General features: G+C 37.7%; 1 protein-coding gene across 1 annotated transcript in view; it reads right to left on the bottom strand.

Annotated features, from left to right (window-relative positions):
* Nucleotides 1-735: 735 nt before the first annotated feature.
* LOC113038797 (collagen alpha-1(I) chain) overlaps nt 736-11,337 on the bottom strand; it is a 62,579-nt gene continuing 51,977 nt past the window's right edge. Inside the window, exons 36-68 of the mRNA XM_026196465.1 lie at nt 11,287-11,337; nt 11,081-11,125; nt 10,891-10,935; nt 10,689-10,796; nt 10,547-10,600; nt 10,410-10,463; nt 10,173-10,226; nt 9,956-10,063; nt 9,779-9,832; nt 9,596-9,703; nt 8,998-9,051; nt 8,849-8,902; nt 8,714-8,767; nt 8,537-8,590; nt 8,305-8,412; nt 8,147-8,200; nt 7,810-7,863; nt 7,637-7,690; nt 7,402-7,455; nt 7,147-7,200; nt 6,972-7,025; nt 6,768-6,821; nt 6,621-6,674; nt 6,487-6,540; nt 6,168-6,221; nt 5,866-5,883; nt 5,663-5,716; nt 5,528-5,590; nt 4,803-4,968; nt 3,046-3,155; nt 2,885-2,965; nt 2,442-2,624; nt 736-2,075 (exon numbers count right to left, since the gene is read on the bottom strand). The exon at nt 11,287-11,337 is cut by the window's right edge and continues 3 nt beyond it. Of these exons, the coding sequence (XP_026052250.1) occupies nt 1,932-2,075; nt 2,442-2,624; nt 2,885-2,965; nt 3,046-3,155; nt 4,803-4,968; nt 5,528-5,590; nt 5,663-5,716; nt 5,866-5,883; nt 6,168-6,221; nt 6,487-6,540; nt 6,621-6,674; nt 6,768-6,821; nt 6,972-7,025; nt 7,147-7,200; nt 7,402-7,455; nt 7,637-7,690; nt 7,810-7,863; nt 8,147-8,200; nt 8,305-8,412; nt 8,537-8,590; nt 8,714-8,767; nt 8,849-8,902; nt 8,998-9,051; nt 9,596-9,703; nt 9,779-9,832; nt 9,956-10,063; nt 10,173-10,226; nt 10,410-10,463; nt 10,547-10,600; nt 10,689-10,796; nt 10,891-10,935; nt 11,081-11,125; nt 11,287-11,337 (2,364 nt within the window). The 3' untranslated portion in view covers nt 736-1,931. The remainder of the gene's footprint in view (nt 2,076-2,441; nt 2,625-2,884; nt 2,966-3,045; nt 3,156-4,802; nt 4,969-5,527; nt 5,591-5,662; nt 5,717-5,865; nt 5,884-6,167; nt 6,222-6,486; nt 6,541-6,620; nt 6,675-6,767; nt 6,822-6,971; nt 7,026-7,146; nt 7,201-7,401; nt 7,456-7,636; nt 7,691-7,809; nt 7,864-8,146; nt 8,201-8,304; nt 8,413-8,536; nt 8,591-8,713; nt 8,768-8,848; nt 8,903-8,997; nt 9,052-9,595; nt 9,704-9,778; nt 9,833-9,955; nt 10,064-10,172; nt 10,227-10,409; nt 10,464-10,546; nt 10,601-10,688; nt 10,797-10,890; nt 10,936-11,080; nt 11,126-11,286) is intronic.

Below are 11,337 nucleotides of genomic sequence, written 5' to 3'. Positions count from 1 at the left end.
ATATATGTTTAATATATAAACATAAAAAAAAATGAAATATATAAATGCATGTGTATTTATATATGAATAATAAATATAAACAGTACACATATATTATGTAAACAGAATCTTGAGGGAAGTCGTGGCCTAGTGGTTAGAGAGTTTAACTCCTAACCCTAAGGTTGTGGGTTAGCAATATCATGCAATATCATGACTGAGCTGCCCTTGAGCTCCCTGGGTGCTGCAGCATAAATGGCTGCACACTGCTCTGGGTGTGTGCACTTTGGATGGGTTAAATGCAGAGCACGAATTCTGAGTATGGGTCACCATACTTGGCTGTATGTCACGTCACTTTCACTTTTATTTTGGATGTGATTAATCAGGATATATATAATATATATATGTATGGTATAATAAAATAGTGTATATATGTGAAATAAATACAATGCACAATGCAGAATTCAGCTACATTTGTACATACAGGATGACATCCTTAAAAGTCTGGCACCTTGCATTCCCAGTGACCAGATCTGAAAATGGCAGTTTCAGGTATGCAGTGTGCAGTAGATTTCCCACTTCGTCTCCTTCCACACAGACCACAAAACATGAACGACTGCATTTTGAAAATAAATACAGGCAAATGGGGGCACATCTATGGCACATTGTGCAAAATTAAATTCTGAATTCTAGCTGGGTTTCAGTTTTGCTCATTGCCATGTTCGGCTGTTTGAACAGAAGAAAACGCAACTTCACAGAGCATTTTTAAGAAACGTTCGTGTTTCACACAATGATATACACAATTGTCCAACACGATTTAAATGATACATTAATGCACATTTTATAGCTGATACTGAAACAGATGACCAGCATGTGATTTCTGATGTCACCACAAATACATAGAAAACACAATTTACATTACAAAATGTACCGAACAAAAACATTTATCAAAACAAAGCACCTGTGCCTAAATTCTATGTGATTTAAAAAGTTTTTAATGATAAATGCTTTAAAACAATGATGAACAACACTTAAATTTGGCTTTGCTTGATTAATATCATTCAACATATTCTATGAATTAACCTATTTCCAATATCATGAGTGTATTTTCTAATTTGTAAGTGCTTCCCTGAGACCTACATACAGTAAATGTGAAATAAAGGACACTGTCTCTATGACTTTATTCATGTGTACTGAATTTCAGTCTCATATCAACATTAGATCACTGCTTGCACTATTAATAACCAGCTTTGCTGCAGTTTGTATTACTCTTCTCTTTCTGAAACGACTCTTACTGCTGTATTGTAAATATTTGCACCCATACATTATTTAACATACAAATTTAAGACCATTTCTGAAATCAAATCATGACATGAACAGAGAAAACAAAGGTAGCACAGACTTCCTGATATCCAAACCTCATTGGAAGGTTAGCTGTGTCCTCACTGGGACGCTTTGTTTATATCAGTCCTACAATTCAAGTTAGACATTTAAACGAGAGGGGAAGAACTGTCATTCATACTCTAGCCTAATAATGTAAAGTTTTATAATAATAACTGGTTAATCCATGGCAACCGTTTGTACATAAACAGCTGAAATGTGGACCATGCAACCACATAGTGGTCACGTCAGAACCCTGTCATTACACTTGATACGATCCAAGCTTTATCTACAATGTTATTACAAGACCAGCTAGTGATTAAAAACATTGCTGAAACAAATAAAATTATTATAAAAATAGTACATCAATAACAAAGCCAAAAGTCCCTGTAAACAAAAAAGGATATTGTCCGTTTGTCTGGCAGCACCGGGATAGACAGGACACTGTCTGGAGTATTTCCTTTACCACGATCCGAAGAAGCCGCATGTGTCTTCAGAGTGTCCTGTTATCTTCTCTTTGTTGCTTGTTTTTAAGGTTAAATGCACAGGATGTATTGTTATCATTCAGGGTGTCTCTAGCTGAAACACACAGGGCCGATGGTGAAGCCAAACTCGTAGCTGCTGTTGCCCAAGAATCCTATGTCACGTAGAGGAAGCAGGTCCATGTCCTCGAACTGAAACACAGACTCGCGTGGTCCGGGATCCACTTCCTTTGCAGACTGGTACAACAAACACAAACATAAAGGCTTGTTAAAGGTAAAGCGCAATTGTTTGAAACCTTGATAAGAAATGTTTCTGAGAAGTAAATTCAGCTTTGCCATCCCAAGAATGAAATCAAATACATTTTTAAAATACATTTAAATAGAAACAGCTTTTGTTTAAAATTTTGTTAAAAAGTTTTTACTGTATTTTTGATCAAATAAGTGCAGCACTGGTGACCAAAAGAGACTTCATTCAATTGACCCCAAGCTTTTGATCAGTAGTGCATATTGCAATAAATTGGCTCACCACAGCAATGAATGAACCGTATTCGAATACAAATTTGATAACACATTTTATTACTAGTGGTGTTAGAATCCACATACCACACAATCCTGCAGTTCTCCTAAATAGCTCTGCTTCCCGGAGTCTGTGAGGAACTGGACCTGTCGCTGTGTCTGGCCCAGTCGCTGTCCAGGGTAACAGGAGTACGTCACCCTCTGTTCTGCTCTGTTGCTCTGGAGTCGCAGGAACCGCAGCTGAACCACACTGAGGGCTGGATACTCAAACTGACCGAAGACAGACAGATGGGGTTTGATAGATAAATTTGAAGGACACAGTTTACCGTCTACAACAACAGGGCTTAACACTGAACATCAAATAATAAAGAGCAACAATTTTATGGGTAATAAGAGCAACATTATTAGCAGCTATTAACCTGGACAATGAATTAAAGATGTTAAAGCATTAAAGGGACAGTTCAGTAAAATCTAAAAGTTTCAAACTTTGATTCAACAGGAAATAAAAAATAGCCAACAGTTCTACTTACTTGAAAACCTCCCTCTAGTGAACTGAACCAGTAGAACTTGCTGTTATTCCCTGAGTCATTCAGCCAAGTCCTTATGGGAAGCTGTGGAAATTGGATGAGCGATTATTATTATTTTTTTAGATTAAAGAAACACAGTAGCAAGGTTTTAAGTAGGATATTACATGTGCATCTCTGGGGTGAAGGCAGGTCTCTGCTCCTGACTCTGAGAAGTTACAGTAGGCCAAAAGAGCATCTAAAGGACTGCCTTGGTTTGGGTCAATATAGTAGAATCCTGCAAAAGTTACAAAAGTAATTTTTTCCAAAACAACATACAGTTCAAATATATTTAATAATTCACACACTTGGTTCTTTTAGTTAAGCAGATATATTAACTAACCTTCTAAAGTACAAAAAAAAATTGGATCTCATATACACCTTATTGCTGTTCACCTTAGATTTTATCTCTTGAGACAGATCTTAATGCCATGTGAAAATGGGGTTAATGTAACGGGGTGTGTTTTAGAGGAAACTTATGCGTATGTGTCTTAGAGCAGCGGTTCCCAAACTTTTTTTTCTTGCGCACCCCTTTCTATGTCCCCACCGGGTTGGCGCACCCCCAATCCCCACTTTTTAAAAAAACGCAACAAAGCTTTCTTTTATCGCCATATAAAGAGTCATGTTTAATCATGCGCAAATAACCAGAACACGCATGACAATAAAAACATCAACAAAGTTTCAATATAATGCAACAAAGCTAAGCACAAGCTTCCACTTTTAAGAGGACGAGTGACAGACACAGGCTCAGTAACAGAAAGCACGGTTATTTTCAGCCGCGTAAAAGAAACATTGCAGCAATAGGCTAGGCCTATTAAATGATGATGGAGCGAGCAGCAGCATCATCTCAACCCGCAGCCTGTCACGAATTCAAATGCGGCCCACCATGCTGAACACAATTAATTAATTATATATATATATATATATATATATTTTTTTTTTTTTTTTTACATTAATTTAAAAATGTACTTAAGAAATATAAGCTATAGCCTAATGTTTTTTATGTTCAATTATTTTTTGTTTCATACAGGTACTGTATATTTATTTTCAGACATGGGCAGACAGACCTACTCACATAACATTACGCATTTAACGAACACATACAAGTGCCCGCTTTGGCAGAATTCAATTCAAAGAGTCATCAACAGCCATTATAGTTCGGTAAAATTGAGAATCAGAATGGACAAATTTGTTTTTAAGGGAGAAAAAGAAAAGAAAGGTGGAAAATGCCAGCGAATTAACACATAGGAAAAAGAATCAGTCGCAGTATCAGTAGTGAAGGAGAGTGTTGGATTTTCGGTTTGCCCCGCAACTTACTTGAAGTTCAAGCAAATGGAAACACCATATATTACGTAGCAATCATCCTTAATTGAAGAAATGTGGCAAAACATCTCTGGACCCCTCTTCTCCTGACTAACAACTCTATCATAAGATGTCCCACTTGACAGTTTCCCTGATTTCAGCCAGTTAAGCATATTTATAATATATATTATGGAATGAATGAAACGAGTTGGCATGCAAATAGCCTAGCCGGCAGTACATAAAAGAAGAACAGTGAGTTTCCATTGAAAACTAATAAATTATAGTTTTTTATTTAAAATAAAAGCGATTACAAAGTAAATGTTTACTGTTCATGTTTTTTATTGTATGGAAAAATCCCACTTAAAAAAACAGACCGCCATTAAATTTTTCATCTCGCACACCCCCTGGTGGCAGCTCGCGTACCCCTGGGGGTGCGCGCACCACACTTTGGGAATCCCTGTCTTAGAGAAAAAAATGCAACTGTAACGGAAAGATTTCTCAAAGATAGCACAAAGACAAAAAGGAACAAGAACAAAAAGATATGTCTTTGTAAGGTGGAAAAGATGAAAGATAGGGCTCTGACCGCTGGTGTAGTTGGGATGGCACAGCCACAGCTCCAGACAGGTAGAGGCTGGGTGCTGCTTGCTACCGTCTGGAGGGTCCACCAGCAGCCGGAGGTCATGGTATAAAGAGTCCAGCAGTGTTTGAATCAGAGGGTAATTGGGCTTGTCTGAACTGTACATCAGATCCTGTTGGAAAAGAAAAAGTAAGCCAAACTGATTTGCTTTTTTTGTGATCTGAATTTCAGTTAGGATCCAAGAATAAGAGAGTTCGATTTTGTGATGTTCTGCCACTTATTCAGCACATATTTTAGTTCTACTATGATTTCAATACACACAAATCTGATTCCTTCTTTCAAATTTTATTCTTCATTTAAATAAAAGAGTATGAACAAAGACAGAAAAAAGTAAAATGGGCACTGATCACACAAAAAGAAAATTGTATGTACACAGAAATGCACACAACGAAAATCTGATTTTTATAAATCCTTGGTGGGTTTAGTTGAGACTACTTAGTTTGAATAATCTAATTTCAGTTCTTTTTCAATTGTTTCAGAATGTGGAAAATGCGCAGTAATATGTCCAGTTGTGTCTGAATATACACATTTTTGTTCACTTTTACCCCAAAATTGAACTATGTGACTTTTGCTAGTGTGTGAATTTTGACCATAATCATGTGATGTTTGCTATTAAATGATCAGCACAGCAAATCAGAGTAAAAGCATCACTAAGACTTTAAACAACTTGCCTTGATCTGGCTCAGGGTCAGGTTCACAGAAACACCAGCAGGCCCTGGTGGCCCGGGTGGACCCTAAAATTAGAAAGTACATTATAAATAAACAAATTAGTTCTTATATTGTTACTAAAAAAGATGTCAACTTACTGGCAAACCCCTCCTTCCAGGGGGTCCAGGAGGGCCCTGAAATCCCTTTAGTCCCTAGGATCAAAGTGAAAGAGATATTTAATAACAAATCTTAATTAATGTTAACTTGAATATAAAATTATTTTATGTATTTTTATTTTGATCAATATTCAACATTTCCTTTTAACCTGACTAAAGAAAGCTTTGAAAATTAAAATTCATACCTTGTCTCCAAACAAGCCCTGCAAGGTGTAAGAGATAAAAGAGAAAGAAATTATAAATTATCTTCATGCTCTTTCGAAGAAGAAGAAGAAGAAGAAAATCAGGCTGTGCTTGCGATAAAGCGCTTCACTGTCCTTGCTTTTGTCATTAAAAATGAATTAACTAACCAGGCTTTCATATCTTGACAGGACAGAGCACATGTAAATGCATCTGCAGCAGATGTTTAATGCAAATTGGGCTACAGTTTATTAGGCACAGCTTGCTATTAGTTTAAATGATGAAACATTAAAAAAAAGACATTCACCGGTAGTCCAGGTATTCCAGGTGCCCCTCTAGGCCCAGCAGGACCAATATTTCCCTTAAGGAAAGGGCAAACACATTTAATATTTAATAATTCAGAAGATGCTTTCAACCAAAGCAAGTGAAGGAAAAGAAGATTATTTGGGAGGATTTATCAATATTGACAGTTCTGCAATACATATGTACATCTGTCAATATGAAACGTAAAAATAGATTTTTGTATTTTATATTTATTATTATTAATATTATAAGCATTGTCTTACAATAACTACTGTGAAGGCAAAAAGCAAAATAATACGTTTAATTAGATATTTTGACTTTACCTGATCTCCTTTTGGTCCTGGGGGTCCAGGAGGACCAATAGGTCCTATACTCCCCTAAAAAGAACAAATAAATACTTTTAAAAGAGTACTGAATAGGCTGCAGAATCATTAAATGTGGTTGATACACACTATACCTTCAAGCCATCTTTCCCTGGTGGACCAAGTGGTCCCTGATCTCCTTTCTCACCCTGTTATGGACAAGTTAAAGTATCAATAGTAATCATGCATTTCTAAGGTCTCTACATTAAAAGAATCCTGTCTGAGTAAAACTTTAAAAGCACCTCTGCTCCTTTGACACCTTGCTCCCCAGGATCTCCTCTCAGTCCTTGGATTCCCTGTCAATCATACAAAATACATGATTATGATTTCGAACTGTGTTAATGGTTCTCCATTTTATCAATTCCACCAATGTTTTTTAATTCAAGGTATACGATAACTATGATATTGATTGTTCTGACCGGGCATATCAAGTGTATCAAGCTTACCATACTTCCTCCCCATCCAGGAAGTCCTTTCTCTCCTACATCCCCCCTCTCTCCCTATTGGACAAGGAGAAGCCAAAAAGGAAATACATAATGTGGCCAATTGAAAATCAAGAATTAGACTCATCTTGTATTTAATGCCATGTTGTCATTGTTGACATCATCTCTGAACTCTGACCTTTTCTCCTCTTGGTCCTCTGGTTCCCCTCAACCCTGCCTTGCCTCTTTTACCCTTTAGATGTAAAGCAGCAAAAAAACATGTTATCATAATCACCACCATATTCCAAATGATTGCCCTGCATTATTACATACATGAGTATAAAATAACCATAGGACATTCATTGCACAAAAATGTTGCTAAAATTCTTTTCCTTTTAACTGAGATTTTGAAACATTTAATAGTCAAAGAGGGTACTAGAAGATCACATCTTACCCTCCGTCCAATGTGACCCATTTTTCCAGGAGATCCATCTTTGCCTTGATTCCCCTAAAATGCAACCAGAAGCAAATTCAAATTTAAAATGAAATTGCAGATAAGCGTCCTATAAAATCTGTATTCTCAAACACAGTTCTCATATCTGACAGCAAGGACAAAGGCAAAGAGCGAGAACTTTTATTTTAGATAGCAGGCAGGGATTAAGACATAGAAAAGAACATTGTGACCTTACCTTCTCTCCTTTCATGCCTTCTCTTCCTTCAGGTCCTGGGTTACCCATGCGGCCCTGCAACATTCAAAACTTTTTAAGGGCCTTGATGATGGAGCAGAGTTAAAACAAAGGTAGAATTAAGATAAGGTTAATCTATTTGTTTTCTCTTTGCTTAAATATTTTATCTCACTGACCTGAGCTCCTGGCAGACCTGGTGAGCCACGTCCCCCTGCCTCACCTTGGGGACCCTAACAGAGTTTTAAATAGATATAACTGGATTAATCATTGGAAAAGTTCATTTATTTCAGTAATTCAACTCAAATTGAGAAACGTGTGTATTAAATAAATTCACTGCACACAGGCTAAAGTAGTTTAAGTCTTTGGTTCTTTTAATTGTGATGATTTTGGCTCACATTTAACAACATCTCAACATTCTAATTTATTGGGATGTACCTGTATATAAACAGACAAGACTAAAGCGCCACACCACCTTGTTAAACAAGTTAAATATTCTGATTTAGTGGTCTGTACCTCCAAACCAGGCAGTCCCGGTGGTCCTTGAATACCTTGTAGGCCGTCTGGACCCTAAAGGGAAGAAATGACTTCATTTTGAACATGTAGTGGATTTACAGGCAATTTAAAGAAGCAATCATGAATTTCCATCTTAGTGGAGTTCATTACAAACTCACTTCCACCCCTGGTTCTCCTTTATCTCCTGAGTCTCCTTTCTCCCCTTCAGGCCCTGGGAGACCTTTAGGGCCCAAAAGACCTTGGGGACCTACTGAGCCAACACCTCCCTGTAGGCCGAGATATGAAAATTAATGAGTTACTCTTGAGATAGAAAATTTATATGTTTTTTCCCGGTTTCCCTAGAACAGATTATTTGGAGGAGGAATATAAATGCAAAGAAATTATCTTTACCTGTGTCCCAGCTTTTCCTGCATCACCTCGCACGCCTTTGGGACCGGCAATTCCCTGAAGCACAGATATAAGTAATAAATCAGCAATTCTTTTGACATCCAAAGAATTCCAATTCAATGTAAAAAATGTTACATGTTATGCGCATATACAGTTATATGTTTACAAGTTGATCAGAACCTCAGGTCCAGTATCTCCTGGCTCACCAAGTAAACCATTCGGCCCAACCTCTCCCTAAAAGAGAAGCCTAATTTTAGACCATAAAATAAATAAAATAATCCTAAAATGCTCTAAGTTAAGAATCAAACATGCTACCTTGCTTCCCGGAGGTCCATCGGGCCCCACCAATCCTGGATGGCCTGGTCCACCCTGAAAGAAAACAGGAACTGTTTATTAGTAACGTTAACTATGTTGCCATATCACATATGAATATAGGGGCCAATTATTCTCAGGTCAACACTCACCTCTACACCTTTTAGGCCAGGAGGTCCAACACCACCCATGAGGCCTGACTCACCCTAACATAAAAACAGCCAACGTTCAAACATAATTACAAACAAATTGGCAAAAACAAGCATAAACAAAATACCATTTATTTTAGCGTTTAAATTTGGAAAAAATACCTACACTACCATTATACATTTCTGGGGTTTTCTCTTATGCTCTTAAGTTTCTTGCTCACCAAGGCTTCATTTATTTGATCAAATATACACCAAAACAGTAATATAAATTTAAATGACTTCAATGTATGTTTATTATTTTAAAATATTTTAAAATATAATTTATTCCTTTCATGGCAGAAAGGCAAAGCTGAATTGTCAGCATTTGTATTTTCTATTTTAATATATTTTAAAACGTAATGTATTCCTGCAAAGGCAATGATGACTGATCACATTATTGTAAAAAAATTCATTGGCAACGTGTCTTTACTATCACTTTTGATAAACTTAATGCATCCTTACTGAATAAAAGTAATAATTTCTTTTAAACCTTTGAATGGTAGTTAATCAAATGGCAAAAAATATTAATTAAACATAATGTGAAAAGCTGATTTGCACTTACCTGGAGTCCTATCTGGCCCTTGTCTCCCTTGAGCCCCCTCTCTCCCTTCTCCCCCACAACCCCCCACGGCCCCTCTAAACCAGTAAATCCTCGTGGGCCAATATCACCCTGAGGAAAACAATGAAATATAGTACAACAACATCTTCACATGTGAAACGACACTAGCCATAAAAGATAAATGACCTTCTGTCCTTCAGAGCCAGCACCACCAGCAACGCCAACTGGACCAGCATCCCCCTTCAACAGGAGAAAACCCCAATATTACTCTTACAGGGACAGTGAGACTGGTTGTTTTTGAGACAGCTGACTTTACGGTTAAATTGCACAGTTGTTCCAACATTAAGAAATTGATCTCTACACCTCACTGCCTGCTGGGCCTGGTGGACCCATTGGACCTTTAGCACCTGGAGGGCCAATGTCTCCTTTTGGTCCTTGAATACCAGGCTTTCCAAAGGGACCTCTGTCCCCCTGTCATTACATTGAATTAAGAATAAAAAACAAAACGTTAAAAGGTAAAAAATCCTTTATAAATGTTACTGTGTCAAGGAAATATAATTCTAGAATTATTTCTCCATACCTTATCACCTTTTCTTCCAGAAGGCCCCTCCAAACCTGCCGGACCAGATGTACCCTGCAGAGGTCACAGAACTTACATCACATCTCTGCTGCCACCAGTTTCTTAAAGCTATAACTATGTTGTATTATCGTTTTTCATTTAAATACTACAAAACCACAAAATCTCTTTAATGCATGGCCTCTAACAAAGACATCTGAACAAAGACCAAATAGTTATGCAGCTAGATGGCAATCTAACCTGTGGCCCTTCCAGTCCAAGAGGCCCGGCATCACCAGGTTGGCCCATCATTCCCTGTGCAATTACAGACATTTTTATTAATTTCACAAGGTAGCACAATTTGTGATACTCTAAATCTCGTAATTCACTTCAATCACCTTTTCTCCTTTCTCCCCATCTATACCTGGCAGTCCATTTGCTCCCTGTGGACCCTGAAGAAAGATTTGTAGCAATTTCAACTTGATGATCTTCATGTCACAAAGCTTTTCATCAAGTATGGTAGGGAGAATTATCACTTACTGGAGTACCTGGGGGACCATTTGGCCCAGGGTCCCCTGGGGGTCCTTTACTTCCATGAGGTCCTTGTTTTCCAATGACCCCACTGACCCCATGAAGTCCTGGAGGACCCTATATTAGACAATCAGTCAGAACAAATAAGTGTTTAAAAATGATAAGCCAAATAGTGATATAATGTAAATGAAAGGGCTGATTGTGTGCTCACACATGGCCCATCTGTTCCCCGATGCCCAGGATCTCCTTGACGGCCCTGCAGAGATGTAACCCATGGTTTTCAATTGAAGGGAAAACATTTTGCACTTTATATTCCAGCACTGCTTTATGGTAAATCAAACTCCACTGAACTAGTAAGGCCAGGACCTAATATTTTTTTGAAGAAGTGTTACTGTATATACCTGGGGTCCTGGTGGTCCCTTTTCTCCTACTGGACCAGGGGGACCCTAAATTAAGTTTGGGAATATTAGTCATCCCAACATTGCAATTTACAGTGTTACAGCAGTGGAAACCAAACTACATTTATCCACTGAATTGACAAAAAAATGTCAAAATTTAAAATAAGAAATAATCTCAAATGTTAATACTTGATCCCTCACATACTTACTGGTGGTCCAGGCTTCCCAGTTGGTCCAGGAGTCCCTCTTAGACCTGGCTC

Source organism: Carassius auratus, chromosome 21, assembly GCF_003368295.1.
Source record: "Carassius auratus strain Wakin chromosome 21, ASM336829v1, whole genome shotgun sequence".
Lineage (NCBI taxonomy): Eukaryota > Metazoa > Chordata > Actinopteri > Cypriniformes > Cyprinidae > Carassius > Carassius auratus.
The sequence above is the reverse complement of the archived record's forward strand: the minus strand, read 5'-3'. Positions and strand labels throughout refer to the sequence as shown.